The following is a 24,829-nucleotide window of genomic DNA, read 5'->3' as shown; positions in this document are numbered from 1 at the left end:
ACACCAAAGCTAAAATGAACAGAAGTGATTGGTCTGTTAAGCTTTCTAACTGGCTAACAGTTTGCATTTACTATCTGTGACTTTTATTTACACTATGCAGATTTTAATAACTGTGACAAGATCACGGACCACAGCTCTGTTCTAAGGAAAGTTTCCCACGAGGAAGAAATCCTGGAGTTGCAGGTTTAGGCAACTTACCGCTTGCGCATTGCATACACCCATCTGCAGCACCACGGCCACCATCGGTGTTGCTCTCCCATGCTTCCTACAAATGCCACCACCCGTGCCACTGCTGTTCTCCCGTGGGTGCTCCACAGATTGTGATGTTTTAACTAAAAGTCAACAACCTGACTTCAGTTTTGCAACCAGAAGTTAGAGGAAAAAATTGGACACATTTTATGATTTATCATTTTATTTACACAACTGAAATTACTTCCTTAGTCACCTTGATTACAAAAACAAACCAACACGGTATGGTTTAATAGCCTTTCTATAATGAATCTTACAAATTTTAATAGCTGACAGATTGCTACTTAATATTCAGTAACATTTAATATGTGGTAACTTCTGCATAAATGTAGATGAAAATCTGTCTGATAGTGCTAACAAGAATGGGTACTTTAACAAGAATGGGTACTTTTCTATCTCAGGAACAGACAGACCAGTGGTTATTAAGTGTTAACTCCCCACACATGGGCCAGCTATTCAGATTTGGAGCTCTCAGCCTATGAGAACCAACCTGCTGTAGCAATTGGCACTTACTATGTAGGCATGTTGAATAATCTGAGTTTATCCTTATTTTTGTATGTAGTAAAACTATCATTAAACAATCTGAAAAACAAAAAAGGCCCCATGACTAGAGACAGTTAAAACTTATCACAGTGTATCTGAAAAAAAGATGGCCCAAACTAAAGCCATATTATACGCCTAAGTATTTTTTCATCTTTCTGTCTGGCCTGGTTGTGTGTGCACACAAATATTACACTCCTCAGGCTCTATCTGGTATACTTATCTGAGCATTCTCAGTCACATAAAATGTCACAACTTTATAGTGTTTGCAAAATGCCCATAAAATAATGTTTTACTACGATTATTTGAAAGTCCTATCACAGTGCTTTAAGTCTGAAGACCAGGCAGTGTTTTGGTAATATAACCATTTCCTGGGAAGTGACAGTCCAGAGACAGCCAAAAGGGCTGCAGAGACTTCTAAGAGCCACCCCTGAAACCCTGCAGGAGGGTGGAGTGTCCGTGGCTACAAACCGTCAGTACAGAAAGATAAGAACCTTCCACGTGAGTCATGTTCAGAAATGAAGAAACCAAAACACGTGCCATAGCAGCATAAATGACAGACAGGAAGAGCTGACACATGTGCCTTCCACACAAGCTCTATAAGAGCCAAAACCTTGCTCTCTCACCTCAGTCGTTACCAGGGCAACTTCTTACAACTAGCTGAACTGTACTTCCCTTTGGGCGTTGACAGGATACCAATCACATCGAGACAAACCCACCTGCCCCGATGCCGAGGCAAGCACACTCTTTGATGGTGGGATGTACTGCAGGATGGTGTGCTGGGGGGGCAGCGTTTGTGGCTCAAGGACTCTGCAATTCTGGGCCTGAAGGACACTTCGCTCCGAAGGCCCCCTTCTCTTCATCCTGTTCTGGTCAGTTGGTGGTAGTCACTCAGTGCTGGATGCGTGAGAAGGATGCAGAGGGCTCAAGGGAAAGTCAGTCTTGTGGGGCCACTTCTCTCAAGCTTGCCTCGTACACAACAAGAACAGCACCAAATCCCTCCATTGTGCTAAATCTAAGTCATTTAACCATGACGGAAACAAAACATTTTCCTAAAAAAACGTTGTATGCTTAAAAAAAAAAACAACCAAAAACCTATATTCAGGATATCATATACTGCCCTGAGGTCCCTTCTCCCTCCCAGCCCTGGCGGAGTCTGATGCTGCCACCGAGATTCTTGCCGGGCTCTTTCATTCTAAACAAGGACAGGTCATCCTGGCCTCTTGATCCAACTGATGTTGTTGTTTGAATGTGTGCTTCATGGTAAGACATTTTTTTTTTCTGTGTATGTGGTAGGTTTTTACCCACCAGAAAAAACCAAACAGCTCAAGTACAATTTCTCATACAAGTTGTGAATGGCAGACCCCACACATGTGAACACAGAGCTCGTGGGTGTCTACTGAAGAACAAACCAACAGGGGTGCTACCCGAACCTAAAGGAAAAGGGTATCTAACCAGAGTCCCAAACACACAGCCAGTGGGGCAGGTGTGCTAGGAGGGAGGACCACCGGCTACTGGAAGTAAAACCACTTTGGAAACCAGCTAAAACAAACTACAGAAAACAAGTCTGCCACCTGGGGCTGGTCTTGGCCAGTGTGATGTGCACAAAGAGGCCGGTGGACTTGGTGCTCTTGGCATGTTTCTTCCCCCTTGGGAGACCGTTACCGTTCACAAAGGAATGTTAGCTATCAAATGTGTCCATTAATTTTGCCGCTGAGGGTGAAACCATCCAGTTAGCATATACACTATCATTTGCATATCTTGGGAACCCAGTGCTAGTGCCATCGGCTCTCGTGAGTGGTACAGGACTCTCTCCAGGCCAGTTCGGGTCTGACATGCCTAAAAATGAAAACAGATAATTTGTTCTGCACTGAAGAACTCAAACTTCATGTGCAGACAGTAAGGCCTTGGCAAAACTCCCTTTGATGGTTAAACCAACTTGTACTTTCTGTGCCAATTACATTAATGGCTTTGCATCCCAGGTTTCCAAAACACTGTTTGACTTTGGGCAATACCACACGCTCCTGGCAAGGGTAAGTTAGCAGATTCTACCCATCTCAACATCTGTGAGTTTAGGCTTTCGAATCTGAAATAGATCTGGTAAAGCACCTAACTGTTCTAGGACGGTGTAAAAAGCATCAGCAAATGGCTGGACTACACAGCTTCCTGTAGTGGGAACACTGTAGACAATGTTCTGTCATCCCAGCTAAGATGGAGGAGGAAGGCGTCCCGTCCCACGGAGGGCACACACAGGCTGCCCCGTAGCATCGGCATACTCAGCCACTGAGGACCTGTGACTCAGGAAGCATGTGGAAAGAACCTACCTTCACTTGAAAGAGCTCGAAGCTTCAAGACTTCAAAAAGGAACAAGGATGAAGTTAGAAAGCGGAAAAAATTTCAAGTATTTAATCCAAGACAAAGAAGGAGTTTTGGCAAGAACCGTATTTACTGTCCATTGCAAGGCCACAGCACCACAGACTATGTTCTTTCAGAAAGCATTGGCTCAGTGTTTAGCACTGGCTTCGTAAGGGACAACAATGGAACGGGGGTACGGTGCAAAGGATGTGACAGCCGCAGTCTGGTGTCTGCCCAGGGCCCACATGGTTGTCCCGCTGCCCCACACTGTATGGCGGTGGACAAGGATCTGTAAGGAGTGTGGAAGGGCTTTCCTGAGGCTCATCTCAGCCCAGGCGCCCTCTAGCTGAGCTCTCACTGCAAACTGGGGGTGCCAACTTCCCCTAGCTCAATTGAATCCCTCCCCAGATGAGGCAAATTGATCTAGGTAACGAAGTCAGAAGTACTGTGAGTTGCTTCCCAGCGTCCCCTGAGAATTCTGCTCTAATCCGCTTCTCCTGTGTCATCTTAAGTTGCTGGGCTGCGTGGGAACGACACTTATTCTCACATCCTTTTAGAAAGACATAGCTGCAAAAATGCCTGAATGTAAACTGGATGCAAAGTCAGGTATTTACAAAGAAAAGGGTTCAGAGGAGGCTTTGGTTTCGTTGGGGGTCAGAGACACTCAGTACAGAGTGCTGAGGACAAGCAGTACAGAGAGTTGGGATGGTGCAGAGGGAGCAGCGTTGCTAGAATCTAGTAAATGCATGTGAAATTCTACCATAGAGTTTGTTTTCAATCCATGTAGAAGGGAGGGAGCGCGGGAGGGGAGCACTGTTACAGTCCACCAGGGGCGTCTCCTCTTCTGAGAGGCCGTCATCGTAAAGCAGAGAGTCAGATGGGGTGGATGCTGCCAGGTCCAAGTAGTCCTGGAAGAGAGAGAGAGAGAGATGGCCAGTCATCTTTGACCCTGGACCATTCCTCAACATTCAAGGCCCCTTAATGCTAACGGGCAGAGGTTCTGGCTGTGTCCCTATGCTGATCGTTTTTCTTGGCCTCTCTGGGGGATCACAGAACCCTCCCCACACTGGGAGGATGGCACTGAGGTGCAGCACTAAGGTTCCTTAATCCGTCCAAGAGCATAGGGCCGAGGGAGTGGCTTCTTTGCAACTTCTTGGGTCCAGAAGCACTAACTGTGGTCACATTATTCCTGCAGAAGCGGAGTGCCAAGCGGTAGATTCAACCCAATGGGTGCTTTCCAGCTTCCCTCCCAGGACCCCTGCAGTCATGGGGGTTACAGGTTTCCACCCCCACAAACAATGAGTGTCGGGTACCTGCCACTGTTTAGCTATGTACACAGTCCCAATGCCATCCCGTCAGTCTCTCAACACTGTGATTTTGGCATCTGCTACTACTCATGCCCAGGACAGCCCTGTGCCTACAGATCTGGGAGATTTTCTCCAGACACAGCAAAATTGTGTGAGTTCAAGGCTGTTCCCCACTTTTTCTTCTATTGATTTTGAGGTCTTCGATCCATTTTTGTGCAGGGTGCTAAGTATGAGCTATCGTATTCTTCACATGCAGCCATCCAGTCTGAGCTGAACCACTTGTTGAAGATGCTGTCTTTTTCCTGTGTATTTTTTTTTTAAATAAAAACATCAGGTGTCCATAGATGTGTGAATTTATGTCTGGGTCTTCAATCTGGTTCCACTGATCAACGTGTCTGTTTTTGTGCCAATACCATGCTGTTTTTATTAATATAGCTCTGTAGCACAACTTGAAATAGGGGATGGTGACACCCCCCGTAGCTCTTTTGATTGATCAGGACTGTTTTAGCTATCATGGATTTTTGTATATCCATATGAAGTCAAAAACTGTCCTTTCAAGATCTGTGAAGAACTATGTTGAATTTTGGTGGATACTGCATTGAGTCTATAGACTACTTTTGGTAGCATGGCCATTTTTTAACTCTATTAATCCTACCGATGCACGAGCATGGAGAGTGCTTTCCATCTTCGGGTATCTTCAATTTCTTTTTTTCTTAAAGTTTTTATCATACAAGTTTTTTTACTTGCATGGCTTAAGTTACCGAGATATTTTATATCATTTGAGGCTATTACAAAAGGTGTTTTTCCCATAGTTCTTTCTCAGTCTGTCATTTGTATACAGGAGAGCTACAGGCTGGGTTTTATGTTCAGCTACCTCACTCAAAGTGAGAGTTTCTCAGTGGAATTTTTCAGGTTCCTTATGTATACTATCATACCATCTGCAAAGAAAGATACGCTGAGATTTCCTTCAGTTGTCTTACTGCTTTAGATAAGACTTCAAGTTATTATATTAAATAGACATGGAGAGAGTGGATAACTTTCATTTCTGATTTTAATGATAATGCTTTGAGTTTCTTTATAAATTGATGCTGCCAATAGGAATGCTCTAAACTATGTTGAGGTATATGTCCCTTGTATCTCTAATCTCTGCAGAATTTTTATCATGAAGAGATGTTAGATTTGTCAAAAGTCTTTTCTGCATCTAGTGAGATGGTCATGTGGTTGTGCTGTCCTTCAGTTTGTTTATTTGGTGGACTATGTTGACAGGTTTACCCATGTTGAAGCATCTCTGCAGTTCTGGGAGGAAACCTACTTGATCAAGGTGGGTGTTCTTTCTGATGTGTTCTTGGATTCAGTTTGTAGGTATTTTATTGAGAATTTTTACACTTTAATTTTAAGAGAAATTCTGTAATTCTCTTTTTTTTTTGCTGGATCTTTATGTGATTTAGGTATCAGGGTAATTGTGGCTTCATAAAATGAATTGGGCAAAGTTCATTCTTTTTCTATTTTGTGAAATAATTTGAGGAGTATTGGTATTAATTCTTCTTTGAAAGTCTGGTAAAATTATGTGCTAAAATCATCAGGCCCTGCATCTTTTTTTGGTTGAGAGACTTAAAGACTGCTTCTATTCATTAGAGGTTACAGGTCTGTTTAAATTGCTTATCTTGATTTAACTTTGACAGATGGTATATATTGAGAAAATTAGCCATTTATTTTAGATTTTCTGATTCTATTTGTCCTTATTAATTCTCTAGTTTCCTACGTGTTTGTTGTTATCTTCCCCTTTTCATCTCTAATTTTGCTAATTTAGATATTCTCCCTTTCCTTCTACTTAATTTGGAAAATAATTCCCAAGCAATTAATATCAACAATTAGTAAGTGGGATCTCATGAAACTGAAAAGCTTTTGTACAGCAAAGGACACCGTCATTCAGACAAAGTGGCAGCCTACGGAATGGGAGAAGATTCTTAGTATCCCTACATCTGATAAAGAGCAAAAATAAAAATAATATATAAATAACTAAAAAACCCTGTGTAAAGAAAAAAAATAAACTAATTAAAAAGGGGGTACAGATATAAACAGAATCTTCAAAAGGGCTGAGAAGTACTTCAATGTTAACCATTCTTAGTTAACAGGAAAATGCAAACCAAAACTACTTTGAGATTTCATCTTCCACCTGTCAGGATGGCTAAGATAACAAATGATAGCTCATGCTGGTGGGTATGGGGAGTAAGGGGACACTTATCCATTGCTGGTGCGAGTGCAAACCTGAACAGTCACTATGGGAATCAGTGTGACAGTTCCTCAGGAAGGCGGAAACTGATGTACCCCAAGATCCAGCTATATCTACTGGGGGCATATATACCCCAAAAAAAAGATGCTTCATCTTATTACTGAAACATTTGTTCAGCCATCCATGTTCATTGCTGCTCTATGCATAATAGCCAGAAATTGAAAACAACCTAGATTTAATTTAAATTTAAAAATTAAACATGAAATTTGCATGTAAATGGATTAACTGGAAAGAAGATCATCCTGAGTTAGGTAACCCAGACCAAGAAAGACAAATAAATTCCGTATTTGCTTATATGTGGATGCTAGCTGCTAAGTCAATGATAACCAAGCTATAGTCCACAGAACCACAGAGGTTAGGTATAGTGACCTGGGGGAGGGAAGGATCTCCCTAGACAGGGGAAATAGTTATGAATATACAAGCGTGGGGCTAGAATGGGATGATCAAATGGGGAGGGGGAGGAGAGTGGGGATGAAGGCAGGGATACAGGGAGAGGTAGCTAAAATTAAGGACCACTAGAGAGATTAGCATGGAAACCTAATACAGCAGAAGCTTCCTAAAACATATACATATATCAAAGCAATATTCCAGGGATGAGTTACAACTAATTGAGAAAACCCAGGCTGTTGCCACGGTTACTGGTTAGACTCCACGAAGAGTCAGCAAGGCTCTGCTGCTCAAGGCAACACCTACACAATTCACTGAGCGGAGACCTGAAGCTGGTGCCTACCTACAACCTTCAACTCTACAGGTTAGTGTTCTTGGTACTGTAAGGAAATCTGAGCACACACCAAAGGAGAAACTCTCAACACCAATACATCTACAAATCCTTCCATCTGCAACGGTGCCCTCCCAACAAGACAGGATAGTGCAATGGTCGCACAAAGCTTGTGGGAGTAACCAACCAGTATCTGATTTGACATAAGGCCCATTCCATGAGACAGAACCCATGCCCAACTCTGCTTGGGTGACCAAGAACTTGAGACAAGATACCCCAGGGATCGAGGGGAAAACCAAATAATAGTATTCTACTAAAGGAACATAGCAATAAAATGACCTCTAATGACATTTTCTTATGCTCGTACATCAGTACTTTCCTCAGCCATCATAAGACACTTCCTCCTGTGTATATGGGAATAGAGACCTACAGCCAGATCATAGAAGAGTGAGAGAGACCTTGGAACATTCAGCCCTAAAAGGAATGACTCCACCCATCCCTCCACTCAGACAGGGCCTTTCACTGACTCTGGAGCTGGTTCTCAGAAAGTACCAGAAACCCTCCTGTTCCCGTCCCTGTCCTAAACAGCACTGGACACACTTAACATTTTTACAGATGCTGGAACTTGAACTCAGGTCCTCATGATCGGGCAGATGCTCTTACCAGCTAAGCCTTCCCTTCGGCAAACTCCTGAATTTTATCTCTGGGGGCCTAGATCATGCACTTCTGCTTTTGGAATTCGAAGGACAGAAGGATCAGTACTTCTAGCACAGACGAAGACAAGGCCTCTATGGAAGTGGTGTGAGGATGGCTGCTTGCTCATGTTTCCCTGTCTCCCTAGCATCCAGTAAAAAACAGAACAAACAGTTCCTCAATAAATACTGGGCAGAAACCAATCGACTTCCTCACCGTGGCACAGAGACTGACTATTACCACATGTTGTGTTTGGCTCACACCCGGCTTTGGAAATCTACAGGACCAGTTAATAAAATTTGGAGGAAAACATAAACTTCTTAAAATCCAGAAGACCTGGCATGAACTTCTATTCCGGTGAAAGCAAGACGCCCTTGAAGAGACACTCACATTCTCGGGTGCCAGAACTCTGATGCACTCACCAGTACTTGCCTGTGAAGAGGTCTTGCCTGAAGACAAGCTAGAAACCAAGAAGCTATTACTGGAAGGCTCAAGAGAACTGGCTTGAAGGGCAGGTTTTCATCCTCCGCCTGCCCTATGGGATATCCCTATGGGATGGGACAGAGAGCCTCACACTACCATCCCGCCGTGGCCCATGGCAGGGACTCTGGGACTCACTCTGCTCTTCACCATCATCCTCTCCAGATCCTTACTGATGTCAGCAAACACTGGCCTCTTGTCCGGCTCCTGCTTCCAGCACTGCAGCATCAGGCGGTACCTGGGGGAAGACACAGGCAGGTGGTGATGCCCTGGCGGGGCCCCCACACCCAGAGTCTGCACTCTGTATGCTGTTTCTGGACCATTTGCAAGTCTGAGCCTCACTGGTCCCGACCCAAGGGCAGGGCACTGACAATGTGGCACAGCCCTCTGGTGGCCTTCTCAACAGAGGGGTTCAGCTTTTTTCCTCACATCAACATGAGTCAACAGTATTTGAATCTGCACCCACTGGTGCTGAGTAGGAAACAAAGTCCTTACGATATATATAAAGAGGGAACCAATTGAAAACTCCTGGGTGGAAATAAATAATGTCAGGTTGTCACAACTTTCTGATTGGATTTGAGGTTTGCTCACAGGAGGGAATTTCAAATCTGATTCTGTAACCTTAGTCAAAAGCCCATGACTAGAGAGGCCCTGGGCCCTAGGGTAGAACCTGCTGCTGGTATTTTGCTAAATGGTCATGACATCAAATTGCTTTCAAAATAATTCCTATTTATACCCATAGACCTAGGCTCAGCCTTCATCAGGGAAGCTTCTTTTTCTGCAGTGACCAGCAGTCAACAGAGGCACGTGCAAACTGGTCAAAGTGCCCAGCATAAGAAGCCCTACTCAGTGCTCGGCTATCAACAGGACATACGTATCAATGCCCACTCTTCCCAAGCAAGGCCCAGGGAACATCACGGAAGAGAAGATGGAAAGGATGTAAGGCCCAGAGAATGGCGAGGAATAATCTATGTTGTTCTCAGGACATGACATGGCTGTTGCACTCATGAACTTACAGTGACTGTGGTTACATGTACACCACCAGTGCAAGATCAAGCTAGCCAAAACTCTACTTTACTGAGGGGTCACTGGCAGTGGCTAGTCGCTTTGAGAGGGAGAATCCTCCTCGGAGGGTGTGGCTACTGTTAAGATTCCCATGTTCCAGTGGATGGCCCCATACCCATGCACATATGGGCAGCACTAATTGGTCCTTATGAGTTATCCAAAAATAAGACATGAGATTGGGAAGGAGACATATTTCAGGGATGTGGGAGAGCTGGAGGGAGGAAACAGGGTTAGGTGTGATTACGGTGTATTACATACCTCCATGGAATTCTTAAGAATTAAAAGTTTAACCAAGTTTCTGGCTATCACTCGCGGCGACATCATCCCACCCTGGCATGTCTAACCTTGCTTTCAGCTAGGCACTGACTGCAGCATAAATACCCCCAGCGTATCTTGTCTAGTTAACGCCCCCTCTTCCCCCTTAACCTGGCCAGCGGATTGTCTATTTAACTGCCTGGTATAAAGCACAACAGGTCTGGGATTCTTTAGGCTAAGGCTGGCTCAGTCCACTTCTATGCCTTACACCTCCCCTAACGCAAGTCCTCCCACACACTTTGCAGGAGGCCCGGGGCTCCTGCTAGTTCCATCAGCTCTCAGAAGTTCTCAGGAAGTCCACCAGCCCTCACACGGTCAGGGGACCCAACATCTACCTCATACCCGTTGATGGCTGTGTGACCTCTGCCCTGTCACCACCCACCTTATTCCGGGTTGGTGGCACTGGGCTTCTTGGGGACGAGAAGAGAATGCACGACTATTTTATACTTTGCACCCAGGGCCCACGGCTGAGTGTCAGAGGGGAGGGCGGCAAGGAAAAGCTACTCACATTTCCTCGCTGCAGTTGTCAGGCCTCTCCATCCTGTGGCCTGTCTTCAGAAGGTTGAAGAGTCGTTCAGGAGGAATTCCAGGGTAGGGGTTGCCCCCCAGGGTCACAATCTCCCATAGCAGTACCCCAAAGGACCACCTGTGGTGAGCAAGGGAACCAGTAAGCAGCTTCCTGGAACCTGAAGCCTCCTTGGTGAACCCCAGATGTTTAAATCTTTAGCCTCCAATGCACCTAAGTGGATGACACAGGGATTTTAGCCTAGCTCTGACTGCACCAGCAGGTGCTAACAGAAGTAGGCGAGGTCCCCCTGCCTACCTGGACCATGTTGGGATGCTCAAGTCCCTCCCAAGCTGCTGCCATTGGTGCAACTACACTTAAAGGGGTGAGACCCCGGCACCATACTTAGGGTATGCTGTGCAACTTTTATAAAGACTTGGAGCACCTTTCGGAGAAAATATTTAATATAAGAACACATGATAAGGCAGAAATAAAAAGTATCATAAAACATGTATCACCTGACAATAAAGCATGTGTGTGCACACCACAGAAGTCATCTGAAGGGCACCAGGAGGGAGGGGCCCACTGTGATTCAAGGCTGTTAGACGCCTACTGTCTTCTTCTTTGCACTTTCCAGTTCTTTTAAAGCAACTTTGTATTATTAGAAAACAACTGTCTAAAATTGCTTAAGAAAGATCTCTATTTTCATAGCCCCTATTTTTCAATATCTGCAACCCTGCAGATTGCGGACCACTTTAGAAAAAAGTTTCTTTTTCTTTTCTAGAAGCAAGTATTTTGTCTTTAGAAAAATAAATCCTGTCTTGTCATCTGTCCACAAGTACAGGCTCCCATCTGTAAGCAGTGTGGGATACACCCACCAGTCCACAAACTCATAAAAGACTAACTGTAAGGGGTCCCCGCTCCCCACCTGTGGGCAGGTGACATCACTGGATGCCCTGTCTGAGTCATATTCCTTCCAGCACTCATGGGAGAGCAGCTGTCTGCAGGTCCCACCCAGAGGACGGGAGGGAAGTGTAGAGGAAGACATGGAGGGAAGTGGGCCACGACTGCCCTGCCCCACCCCACCCCACCTCCACTGTGGTTGGCATAACCACTACTTGGGCCCAGCCATTTGCTGAATGAATGGCTGATGACCTAGCCTGAGCTTGTTGCACATGAGCAACACTGCAGCTGGGTATCCGGAACCAAGCTGCAGAGACAGGCATTATGGACCAAAACCACCACCCCAAGATGGCAGCTCCCACACTTACACATCACTTTGAGTGGTATAGACGTGATCAAAGAGGGACTCGATTGCCATCCATTTGACAGGAATCCGGCCCTAGAGGTAGAAGAAGGAGGCATCAGTGTGGCTCTGAGCTCCGTAACAAAGGTACTCAGCCATGTCCCTTTAGCTCCAGCTCTGCAGGGAGCCTAGGGTACCAGGTCCTGGGATGGACCAACTATGCACAATCTTGAAGGGGTCACGGCTCCAACCTGAACCTTTGGCTTTGTTGAGATGCTACTACGGAGTCAAGGCAACCACCCACAGTCAAAGATGACAATTTTTGACACGCCACAGGCATGCAAAGAAACCCAAGAAATCCACCTATAGTAGAGCCGCAAGGGCTCCGAGCACCCTGAGGGGCAAAACAGTGCTCCCAAGTGCAGAGCCAAGAATGTGTCTTGCAAGGCAAGTTCATTTCTACTATCCCAAGAACACATGCGTTTGGGAAACCAACTCCTAGTTTCCATCCATAAACTTGGTACACCACCACCAAGGCTCATCTGCAAAACCTTGAGAGAAGAAAATGTTTGTGTATCAAAGCTGGATTTTCCTTCTCTTAGGGCCTTTTTAGCAGCTCAGAATGAGCCCACCCCCAGCAGCAATGTGAGCATCTCACTGAACAAATCCTTTTCAAAAATAATGAACAGCTTTAATGAACACACCTTGTCCTTTGTCCTCACCATTTGCACAGGATGGCTCCAGAAGAAAATCTTACGGCCCTCTCATTTGTGAAAGCACACATCCATGACCACTTGTATTGCTCAAACATGTTTCTCTGCGATTACGCCCTTCATGATGCATGACTGTGCTTCCGATGGTGCTGCCTGTGGAGCCTGCAGCCTGGGCTCTCAGGGGCTGCCAAAGCCCCTATAAGCTACTATAAGCTATACCTGTGTACATCCACTGACAACAGTCCTCCCTGGAAGGTGTGTGTGTGTGTGTGTGTGTGTGTGTGTGTGCACAGAAGTCTCTGCCACATCCTCTGTGTGGCACAGCAGCCTCTTCTACTTCCTCTGTGCGGTCTGAGGTCTGTTGTCACCACAGAAACCCCATAACAAACAAAGACAGTCCTCATAACCTGTGCTAACACAAAGAGTCGACGACCCTAAAGCAAGGCTGAAGCAGAGAAGCTGTGTGCGCTGCCTCGAACGCTGGGTCATTAGATCCCTGAGCATGCCCATGAACTTTTCACGCCTGCGTTGTCACATGGGAATTCTGGGAGGACAGACGCTAGACAAGGCAAGGCAGTTACCATAGGAACACGATGATGTCAGTGAATAAGATGTCCATATAGTGCTCAGACCTGGAGGAATTTCTCAGGAGCCCTGAGGTGCATTTTGGGACCCAGTTTTACCCAGAGAACCCAGGGAGATGTCTATGTAAAACAACGAAAGAAGGACGATCATGGGCCTGCCTATCCCACTTCACCCTCTTAGGAGCAAAGAGCAGTCACACAGCGGTCAGTGGCCTTATCCTAAGAACTGAGGAACTGCAGGGAGTAGACTAGACTACAGTATTGGGGCGTCTTGGAAAGCAACTAGAAGCAGCAGGAACCCCACGAAGATTATATACAAGAAGGGTCTGACTGGGGTCCTGGGCACTCAGGGATAGAGATCCACTTCTCCAGTCTTTCTAAGGGTGACACCCAACCCTGTCAGTCCAGCTGTGAACCCACTGCCCCACCTGGAAACTCGCCAACACACTTGTGGCCAGGTACCTTGCTTTTCTTCACATACGAATCTTCTTCGTAAACATCTCGGGAAAGGCCAAAGTCGGAAATCTTCATCTTCCGTCCTTCAGCCACCAAGATGTTCCTGGCAGCTAAATCCCGATGTACAAGCTACAGAAAGAAAACAGCAGGAACCCTCAGAACGGCCAGGGTGGGCGGGAGCTGGGATGGGCACCAGGAGCAGCACAATGTCTGTGGCGCTCACCTTCATCTCAGCCAAGTACTGCATACCCCTTGAGATCTGCCAGGCAAAGGAGATGAGGTCACCCATGGTCAGTACCCGTTCGTCTGGGTGGTCTAGGGAGCTGGAATTGCGGCTGCCTCCACTGCCCACATAGCCGGGCCCAATCTTGCGGCTGTCACGGAGGAATCCCCGCAGGGAGCCATACTTGGCATACTCCACAATGAGAAGAAGTGGCCCTGGGGACAGAGAGAGGCAGCCCTGGGCATGGGGTCAGGCCAGCCTCAGGCTTCGAGTACAGTGGGGGAGGCTGCAGGCTCTGTCACCGTACCAGCAAATGGATGAGACAGACCTGTTCTAGGCAGTCAGCAATCAAGGCTCTATGGATCATGAAATCTACGAAAGGCCAACGCACTCCTGGCCCATACTGACCGTGACATGGACATCAGCTCCTTTCAAGGTAGACCGTCCCCACAGTGTCTGAGTGAATGAACTCTGTTCTTAGCCCTACTCTAAGAGCTAACACAACTCGCTACTAGAACTTCATACTTTTTCCATCCTTGGTCCTGCAGGTTGGGAACGGAAAACCAATGGAGGCAGGAAGGTTTAAGGCTTGTGCAAATCTGATAGCTCAGTCTTGGCCCTAGCTAGCTCTGCACCAGTCCGCCTCCCTGCTCCTGCTGCCTTCAAAAACTAGGGGTGCAGTCAGGCCTACATCTGGTTCTTTGCCTTCTTTACACTGTGTGTACACGCATGTGTGTGCGTGTGTGTGGGCACGTATGCACGCATGTGCTTCAAAGTCAGAAAAACTAACGGACAGTGCAACCTCCCTTGTCCTTATCTGAGATGACAATGCTCCCTCGCTGCAGAGCTGGGGTTAGGGTCACCTGTGGGGAGCAGCACGCTTGCTATTCTGTAGGTTGCCAGGATACTGTTCACTCCTGGAGCTCCCCAGAATAGGTGCCAATGCTGTAGTCATGCCCTCAGCAGGCCCAAGGAGTGCTACAACATGAACCTCTGGCAGAGGTGCCTGCTCAGCTAGCAGACACAGATACTCTCCAGAACACAGTGGAGCCAGACACCCAGACTTCCAGAAAGGAAAATTAAGTGGGTGACGTATAGCAAAGGGGAGAAGGTGGTCCCAGCCCTGTCCGTGGTTACCCGCCCGTCTGCCCACCCTATCATCTGGCCAGCCTTACCGTCCTGGCTGCAGGCCCCATACAGCTTGATGACATGGGGGTGGTTGACTTGCTTCAAGAGGTTGAACTCTGACAACAGGTCTCGTAACTCACTCTGGGAGGCATTTTCTGAAACACAGTACATAGAAACCTGTGTTGTCACAGGCTTGGGATCCCCGTGACCACACTGAGCATAAAGCAGACTGCCATCTCCCTCACAGACCCATGTCCTGGGTTTAAATAGGGGCCCTCAGCACCCATCCAGTTAGGGCTCCAACAGTGGCTTCATATACCCCTGGGATAAGAGCCCAGAGAGCTAACATCCACAAAGGCAGGGTCTTCCCACCCAAGTCTGCATGGCCACTGTCTATGTATACGGCAGCATGTCTCTTCAGCTGTAGTCTTCAGAAAGAAGCCTACGGAAAACACCCCTCTCCAGTCTTCTCAGAAGTCGTTTTGTCTATGTCCCCATACACCTGCTTGTAGAGACAGGTGCTAGACAAAGGAGAGGCCCCCATACTGAGCCCACATCTCCCGTTCTACAATCCGCCCAACACTCTAATGCTTGGAGCATGCGCTCAGTTACTGTGAGATACTGCAAGAAGACAGCAGAGTGAAGGCAGCGTTAGCATTTTGCAGCTCCCGACACATCTGCGTTTTCCCAGTGAAGTAGAGTGCCGTGCTTCCTTTGAGGGCCTAACTGCATCTGGCACATTGTGCAGATGATCAGATTTCACCAAAATCATAGGAAACACATGTCCTGAGGGCAGCCAGAGTTGGCTCTGGTTCTCACTAGTCACTTGAATACAAAGTTATACTAAGTGTCAGACTTGTAACCAGGGACTCTTCCTGGTTGGCTGGCAGTGGCACACTGTTGCATCTGGCACTGAGACTCATCTTGGATGAAGGACAGACACAGCTGGGAGATAGGGTGTCAGGACCCCTTGAGCCAGGTCTAGGGAGGCCAGGAACTGAGGACTAAAGTTGGTCTGAGTGTCTCGGGAAATACACATAGCTCTCCGTGCTGCAGTCCCTGACCACAGCAATGGACTCAGCTACGTGCCCGTTACATGAGCTCTTCACCACACAGCCCAGCTGCTATGGGGCCCTCAGTTCACAAGGCTGGAGACCTGACCATAGTAAAGGCTACCCATCATTCAGTGCAGCCATAGCTTCTGATCAGAATTACATCCACTGTATAAGAAAGGTAGGTGTGTGCATGGAGAACCAGACCCAGAGCATGACAGATCACAGGAACAGAGAAGACCCCTAGGGTTGCTGGGATGGGGGACAGTCCTTACATAGAGAGTGGGGGGTCTCTTCATTAGGACCCCAATGACCTCTTGGATGAGAGCAATAAATGGGGCAGACTGGGGTATAATCCCCAGGAACTGAGCTGTTCTTAGACATGGTGCAGAAACTGTATGACAGCATCTTCCACCAGAGCAAGGTCCTCGCCTTGCCTCTTTAGAACACTGGCTACATCTCCATGAGGTGCTCAGATGGCAGCTACCACAGAACAGCAATGGGAGCTCCGCAGGGGGTCTTGTGGAAGGAGGGTCACAGCCACCCCACAGATGTGGCACCTAGACAGGTACCTTTCAGCATTTTCACGGCCACTGTGGTGTATCCTGCCCGGCCTTTGAGACGGAAGGCTGTCGCCTTGACCACTTTTCCGAACTCTCCTTCTCCCAGGGTCTTCCCAAGAACCAAGCTCTTCCGGGGGAATTCCCACTTCGGATCCTCCTGTATCAGGGTAGAAATGGGGCCATTAGCAGAGATGGGAGAATGGAGCGATGGGCAAAGTTGAACAAGAAGGCGAGTCCATTAAATACTGACTCTTAGCTCTGCCCCGACAAGAGCCGGTATGCAGAGAGCTGGTCATCACCTGAGCCACAGACACCATATCACAACTCACCCACTGAGGACACCACACCCAGCCACGGAGGCCGTGAGTCTCCAGGGGAAGGGCCTGGACTCAATGGGCACCCATGGCATCTCAGCCCAGAATTTCCCCACAGTGGAAACATTCAGAGTAACCCCCACCTCTTGGTGGAGGTTGCTTGTTCGTTCCTGGCAGCTCAGACCCGAAATAATCACACAGAAACCATCATTTGCAATCACCATGTGGTTGTGGCCTACTGGTAAGGTTCCATCTGGTGTTCAAGGTCTGTCTCCTGTGGTGGCTCCATAGCTTCTTACTGACTTCACCTACTTTAACTCATTTCTATTATTTTATTTTCTAGCTATGTCTTATATCTAGCTAGCTCTTGTATCTTAAAAATAACCCATTTCCATTATTTTGCATATTGCCACATGGCTGTGGCTTATAGCATGTCTGTCTCCTGCAAAGGCTACATGGAATCTCACTGAGTCCACCTACTTTCTCCCAGCATTCAATTTAGTTTTCCCACTTAGTTCTATTCCACCCTATCACAGGTCAAAGCAGCTTCTTTATTCATTAACCAATAAAAGCAACGCATATACAGAAGAACTTTCCACACCACCCACCCTGTGTGGCTGCCTACTAAAGAAAGACGTCACTGAGCCCCTGGGGAAACTGCCACCCTGGTGTGTGAGGCAGCTGCTCCTCACATGGCCTGTGCTATGCACCCCCACTTTACTACATCCCAGTTTAATCTCTGGCTAGCAGGATGCCTTCCCAGCATTCCATTCAAGTCCTACCCACACAGAATCATATGACCACCTTGGATTCATGCCTAGACTTTCACCAGCCATGTACAATCCTGCAGGAAGCAGTCACCCTGTGACGCTGGCACCATCTGCATGCCCATCAACTCCCGTGTCCTTGAACGTAGACCCCAATTTCTGTTTACAAGGCACTTTCAGGCATCCCCAGCCACAGAGCTTCCCGAGGCCAGAGAAGTATTTTGACATCTACATAGCATGTGGGGAGTGCCTCCTTTCTGCCTCCCGGGTACAAAGCATGGATAGCACCAGAGTCACAGCCCTACTGCTACGTCTCCATTACAGGGATTAGAAACCTATGTGGGGCTCACCAGAGACTATACCAAGTATGTGAAAAATATACAAACATACTCCTTTAAAATTTTCAGAAAAATCATTGTGTTTATTGCAAGTGACCAGGTCAGGAGCACCAGGTGGCAACTAAGCTTCGGGAGTCAGCCCACCAGGAAGCCAGCACTGATGAGTAAATCTCAGATAGGCAAGCCCCACCCACCCACCCTCCAGGGCTTCATCCCCAGAATGTCTCTTGCTACTGCTGTGCCTTTACATGTTTACTAATGTACCTTTCTTGCTAGGATGGGCTGGTGATCAAAGCTGATGATTAATTTCCTGTACCCATTTCTGCCCTCAGCTTCCTGATATAAAAAACTATAGATGAGTAAGTGTGCCTCCCTGTGGATTTAAAACAGAGCTGTTTTTCATATATAAAAGTTCAGATTTGGGATTCAAGATTTTTTTTATAAGATTACCTTTTGAGATAAATAATAAAGTGATTGATCCTTTCTTTCTAACCACAAAACGCAGCCTGCTAGTAAAAGAACTGGCTGAGAAAAATACCTTCCTTGCTTACACTATTAATTTATAACAAGTAGGACATGGATTTATGTGGGTTCTTGGGGATAATTCATTTTCACCTGTAATATCAAAATGTTTAATCATATAAGGGGTATTGAAAACATGTTTTTTTTTACTTATTCATTGATCATTCACTTAAAAAATAAAATGTAACCACACTGTAATTTTTATACTGCTGAAAGGTTTTGCTGGGGTATATAATCTGTAAGGGAAAAATTAAGAATTCACAGAAAGGATACATTGGGATAAAAGTAATAAAAGAAATGAAGAGATGAGAGATGATAAGGTTATCTCTGTGCATATTTCCCTTTGGCACCAACCCCAGAGAGTTAAGTTTTTCCTTGCTCATCAGAATTAAGTTTTATTCCCTTAGACCGAAAAGTCAAATTGAGTGATTAGTCCACTGACTCCAGGGCTCCACCCCAATTCCTGAGTTGCAGAAGGCTGGTCAACGGCAGCACCTTACTGTTTTGTTTGCTTGTTTCAGTCTAGTCTGGCCTTGAACTTGGGGTCCTCTTGCTAGGCTAGCTCTGGAGCAGACAGATGTTGTCCGTTTTTACCCTTGGGAACAGCAGTATGGCCTTGCTAGGTGGCCTCACTGTGCTATCTGGGTTATGGAGACCTCTGGTGGCTTATTCCAGAAGCCTGTTGTAGGTCCCAGCTACTGCTAGGATCAGGGACCACACACTAGAAGGAGAGGAAAGGAAGCAACCTCAGCACATTTAGGAAGGGCTTCTTTGACCCCAACAGAGGGTTGGGTGTCACTCATACAGGCCCTGGGGGAGGCAGGATCTCCTAGGCACCTTCACAATCTGGAATGGAAACTTCCAAGGCCCCATGGCCATGGGGACTCCCACAGGTGTCCACATCACAGCTCCTTCCACCCAAACCTTTGGCTCACTCTGTTCATACCCCTTGTCTCAGAGCACCGTCTCCAGCTGTTCCCAGAGCACCCCCGGCTTCCAGGTCCTGGATAGACGAGGGCAGGATGCTGAAGGGGCAGGGTCTCCCTGAGCGTGAGGGCAGAAGCCACATGTGGCAAGCCCAGAGAAGCTGTGGCAAGGACTAGGAGGTTTCAGGGGTAGCATGGCTTTGAGCAGTGCCCAAGGAAAGGCACCTCCATCTCAAGAGCAGCTGGAACTCTGCACTGTGTCCTCAGGGCCTCCTCCATCCATGCCTAAGTATTGACCCTGTATACTGCTGCTGCCCTGGAACTCAGGACCAGCACTTCAGTATCCCAACACTCTCTGTGCCCCCACTTCTCAATAGAGTAGCCTGTTAAAGTACTATAGTACACTGGCTTCTTCCACTGTTTCTACTCTGAGATGAAACACGTGGTGGGGTGTGTGTGTGTGTGTGTGTATGTGTGTGTGTGTGTGTAGGAGGACTATTGCTTCCATCCCCTGGGGCTTCTACCCACACCTCTCCTGCTAGATAGGGCCAAGTCCACACTTCCTAGGACCTCAAGGCCCCATATCCTGAATCCCATCTACATCAGTGCCTGTCATATCCTTCCTAGACAGCCTGCCTTTACAAGGCCAGCTTCCCAATGGAAGGTGACTGTGTAAGGACAGGATCCCCCTGCTGCTGGCCCTTTGTGGCAGGAGATACAGGCAATGCCGTATCAACTACCTGTGGGTGCCCCAAGCAGTAAAGAAAGGCTATGTGGCCACGTATCCTCCAACACTGTCCACCTACCCTCTCGGGGCCCCTTACCGGGATCTTGAAAGAGTCCACGGAGACCTGGTTCTCCATGGAATCCAGTGAAGGCCGTCGGGTGCCCGAGGAGGAGTAGCTGATCGGGAAGCCCTGGGCTGGCCGGCAGAAGGTCATTTCCGCGGAAGCAATGGGCGGCTTGTGCGCATGCTTGTGGTAGCGGTGGATGCAGAACGTGGACAGCAGGACCGAAATGATGAAGGAGAAGAGTACGGCAGCTGTGATCACTGTGCGGCACAGCTCATCGCACAGCGGGCCTGTGGCAGGGCACAGGGACAGGTGTCAGCAGCCTGGCAGGGATGGCACCATGAAGGTCTGAGAGGCCACTGCCCAGGTCAGACAGCAGAGGCAGTATGCCAGCCACACCAGCTGTACTGCCTTCATGTCACAAACATCCGGATGGTCATTGAGATGGTAGGAAGGGGAGAAGGAAGGACCAAAAGCTCTCAACTGCCAGGAGTGTGTCATAAAGCCAGAGGTCAATCAAGACCCTGTACAGGGAGTCTGAGCAAGTTACTGTTTTCTGATCGTCCTTCACTTGTGGTTAGAAGATGCTTTATAGGAACTCCGACCCCTATTCATGGTTGCACCAAAGGGCAACTGAGACCCAAAGGGAAGGAGGGAGCCTCCTGGGGTCCAATGGCCTCCCCATGGTCTCTCCCTTGGTGGACCTCACAAATGTTGCTCAGAACCCTCTTCAGGATTTGGGGAGGTCCAGGGAGCCCTATGGGAGGAGGCGTTCCTTACCTTGGCTGTCCTCTGGCTCACAGAAGCACTTCTTCTCATCTGGGAAGCAGTAGCAGGTACCATAGCCAGCTTTAATCCCCCGACGCTCCCCTGGCTCGTGTCCCCCAACGATGCTGCCACCTGAGGACATATGCAACCTAGTCAAGTCTCCTGGTGCAGCTTGACACCGCAGAGTCCTCAGATTGTGACAGCCTTCTCAGCTTGGTGTCAGTAGCCCAGGCCCAGTGAAGGCTCAGAAGCTCTTCTGCCTGGGCAGGGCGGTTAACACAACGTCCCCTTACAATGTAAGGGGAAGTAAGACTGTTTGAGAGTCATCGCTGAGGTACCAGAAGGCATCACCCATGGCTATCCCCCAATAAAAGTAAAGACGTAGGAAATAGACCAAAGGAAAGGTGGGTCCTGAGCCAGCAGAATGGGGACCGCAGCTCGTGAGTCAGCCAAGGATAGGTAGGTCAGGCTACAGAAGCCCAGTCTAGGGGAACAGAGCAACAATCATTCAAATGAGATGGCAGGAGAACTGGCTTGACGCATCCTGCCTGTTTGAACCTACTATTACACATTTCTGTTCTTTGGTGCTGAGGAGGAGTCCAGGGCCTTACATAACCTAAGATGGTACACAGCCGTGGTGCTACACCCCAGCCTAGCTTGATGCAGCAGAGAAATGTGGCTTCAGACTGTGTGCGGGTGGGGGCTGGACTTTCCAAGCTCCCCGCCGCTAGCTCCCCTGCCTCTGTCCTTTCCCGGATACTGATGAAATGCATCACCGTGGGCCCTAGCACGAGCTTACGGAGACAGTCCTGGGGACAAATGCTGCTATCCCGGCTCTCCACGGCGTCACAGTGGCCATCGGGACAGGTCCTGGTGTTGGGGGTGCAGGTAGAGAAGTTCCTGGTGATCCCTGTGACGAACACACAGCAGGGTGTCTCCCACATGGGCATATCCTATCATGGTCCCCGACTAAACCCGCCTCTCCAGAAGACAGTGGACCAGGAGACTGAGGACTACACGTACCTCAGGTGTCAGCTGAGGAATAATGGGACAGAGGTGTCCCCCACGGGCTGCAGTGTTGGGGAGTCCCAGGACTGCAGATAGCCTTTCGTTAAGGAGACCACATAAAGGCAAAGACCACTTAAAACTATACTGCCAGTGGGAGACTTATAGTCACAGAGAGGCAGACACACCGTTTGGCTGGGACCTTCTGGAAGATCCACTCTGTCCCCTGTACATCCCTCTCAAGCCCAGAGTAAATCCAACTAAGGAACCTCTAGTTTCAAGGTGGCAAGGCCCTTGGGACCCCATACCCTGCCTTCTCTGCTGACACTGGTTCCACACAAGGGGTAAGGCTCAAAAGGCAAGAATCGGGGAGGTTCACTGGAGGGACTGGCAGAGCCTGTAGGAACTCTATCAAGTGGCCATCCTCACTCCTGGTGGCAGCCAGTGCAGACCCCTCCCCAGCCCCGCTGGCTCCTGGGCCTACCTTTGCCATCTCCCTGACGCCATTCACATCTGCCTGTCGGAGAGCCTAGGCCACCACACTCCTCACACTCGGGTCGTCTCTTGTTGACTGCGCAGGACTTGGGACAGTCCACTTCTTCAGCAACGACTGGAAGTGACAGAAAAGTCAGTTACAAAGGCTGCTGTGGGCCCAGTCTCTAGACCTTACCCACCATGAACTCTGTAACCATAGCTCCACTGCCTCTGTAGTGAGGCTCTGTGGCTTCTGGGGCAACTAGAGAGTGTCCTATGAAAAGGGCTGGGACACCAGAGGAAGGTACTTGTTATCCTCCTGTCTGAGGAGCAGATAAGGGCAGGAAGGATGTGAGGGTGACCAGCGAAGGACACACAGGTGACTGATTACCCCAGAGTTTCAGGGCAACAACCAACACCGGCTTTCTATGATAGTCGACAACACCCCGCCCTCCATGAAGCCTGACACTCACATGTCCCCTCCACTGTGACAAGCAGCGAAGCCTGGGCCTGCTGGCGGGTCTGCCGGTCAGTGGCTACCACCGTGTACTGGAGCTCGGTACATTCGGGTCGCTGCAGGGCCTCTGTGTCATTTACAAATAGGGTCCCCGAGGTGTCCTCAGCTGAGGTGACCACACCCAGCGCGCTGCAGTTGGTGCTGGAGGGTTGCAGCTTGTACTGGACGGAGATGCCGCTAAACTCCTGGCCGTTTTCCACACAGACTTTCCCAATCTGGAGGGAGAAGGGTGGCACCAGTACCCCTCAGTCAGTAACTGGGAAGGTCCTTGGGTAGACCAAGTCCCAGGATGGTCCCCAACGTAGCCTGGATGGCAGCCTTCTTCAATGTACAGCCTTCTAAAGCCTCCAAAGCTCCAGGCCCACCTGCCTGGTCAACCTTCTGCTTAGACACCCACACCAGATACACACTCCCCAGATAGCCACACCATCAGGAATCAGATGTGAGGGCCATAATCCCTGTCTGGGTCTCCCAACTGTTAGAGCACTGTACCCTAGCCGCGTGACTGCAATTCTGTCATTTGTGCCACTTGAGGTTAAGAGGCCTCTTTAGGGGGGTTCTGGAAAGAGACCCCTTTCTGAGGATGCCTGGCTCTGGGAGCTAGCCACTGACTCTGAGCCGTTCCAGTTGCTAAGAGCCGCAGAAGTGGTCCTAGATGTGGGGCCCCGTCCACAGGTGCAGAACAGGCCTAGAAGGCCAGCCTTTTAAGGCTCAAAGCAGGGACAGGTGCCCGCAGGCCACACTGACACCCTAACAAACCAGTCTCCTGGCCAATTCGGTTTTCCCTACGAAGAATGTTCATTCCATCTTCTCAGATGACCCTTAAAACCATCCAAGTCACTGGTCTCAATCTGGTTTTAAAACTATGGGGCCAGAAAGTCACAAGGACAATGACTAGGGCTTCTCAGTCTGTCAAACAGAGGTGGACCTACCTCAACTGAGGCCTCTAACTCCTCCCCAGGCCCTGAGTACTGTCGTGCCCACTTCTGATCTGATGTTAACACCCTGAAGAATGGGCCAAAGGATAGACCTGCAGGTGGGTTCCTGTATGCTGGTGACAGAAGTCAGCGGGGGTCTGGGGCTGACTGTAAGAATGGGGAAGACCGTGGGGACAATAGGAGGCAGTCCCGAATGTACACTCTGAAGATGGATCAACCTGCTGCCGTTGGTTAAGCCATGCATACCCGGACTGCAAATAAACCCGGAGGACACTTAGCCAAGCGAGGACACAAATGCTTATCAGTGGTGACAAGGGATGGGAGAGGGAAGAACCTACGTCCTTCCCGGCTATCCTTAATGAACACTCATGGCTTGTTTTTCACTCTTCTACCTTTTATGTATTTTAGGGGCACTCAGGACAGAACCCTGTACCTGCCAGGAAAGCTCTACACTACTAAACATGGTCCCAGTCTTTTACTTCCCCATGTGAATTATTAATTTTCTGAAGACAAACACAAACATCACACTGTAATTTCTCTAGCACATAAACGTACAAAAGCAGACGTGACCTTGGCCTTCTCCCCACAGGACACGACTGCCACCCACTGTCTGCCGCATGCTCAAATGCTCCCCAGTGCTGATGGCGTCACCAGAGGCCAGCGGTTCCTCAAACCCCCTTTCCTGCTGATCAGTACACCAGGAACATCTTTCCAACACGGCTTATGTAGGGTGACCAGGAGATGGTTTTGTATTAGTGCAAAAAGCTTTAAAGATACCAAGAAGTGAGATGGTAAAAAATGAGGGGGGGGGGGTCACTCCAGGAGCTAAGAAGGAACTAGGTGCCTTCTCCAGTGAAAAGGTACACACATGGGCTCAAGGTTCCACCTGGAACCTTCCATGGCTCCACCTATGCTAACTCTACACTGGCAGGCTAGGGAAAAGATGCCATCCACCCACAACCCTGACTGCAGTCTTAGGACCCC

General features: G+C 48.5%; 1 protein-coding gene across 1 annotated transcript in view; it reads right to left on the bottom strand.

Annotated features, from left to right (window-relative positions):
* Nucleotides 1-448: 448 nt before the first annotated feature.
* Nucleotides 449-24,829, bottom strand: part of Ret (ret proto-oncogene) — a 45,738-nt gene continuing 21,357 nt past the window's right edge. The window contains exons 7-20 of the mRNA XM_057769322.1: nt 22,864-23,122; nt 22,401-22,526; nt 21,711-21,821; nt 20,924-21,043; nt 20,177-20,433; nt 16,495-16,642; nt 14,918-15,025; nt 13,743-13,957; nt 13,526-13,648; nt 11,792-11,862; nt 10,524-10,661; nt 8,774-8,873; nt 3,905-4,052; nt 449-2,628 (exon numbers count right to left, since the gene is read on the bottom strand). Coding sequence (XP_057625305.1) covers nt 2,471-2,628; nt 3,905-4,052; nt 8,774-8,873; nt 10,524-10,661; nt 11,792-11,862; nt 13,526-13,648; nt 13,743-13,957; nt 14,918-15,025; nt 16,495-16,642; nt 20,177-20,433; nt 20,924-21,043; nt 21,711-21,821; nt 22,401-22,526; nt 22,864-23,122 — 2,082 coding nt within the window. The 3' untranslated portion in view covers nt 449-2,470. The remainder of the gene's footprint in view (nt 2,629-3,904; nt 4,053-8,773; nt 8,874-10,523; nt 10,662-11,791; nt 11,863-13,525; nt 13,649-13,742; nt 13,958-14,917; nt 15,026-16,494; nt 16,643-20,176; nt 20,434-20,923; nt 21,044-21,710; nt 21,822-22,400; nt 22,527-22,863; nt 23,123-24,829) is intronic.

This window comes from Chionomys nivalis, chromosome 1 (assembly GCF_950005125.1).
Source record: "Chionomys nivalis chromosome 1, mChiNiv1.1, whole genome shotgun sequence".
NCBI classification, from domain to species: Eukaryota; Metazoa; Chordata; class Mammalia; order Rodentia; family Cricetidae; genus Chionomys; species Chionomys nivalis.
Note: the sequence above shows the minus strand (reverse complement) of the source record. Positions and strands in the feature narration are given on the sequence as shown.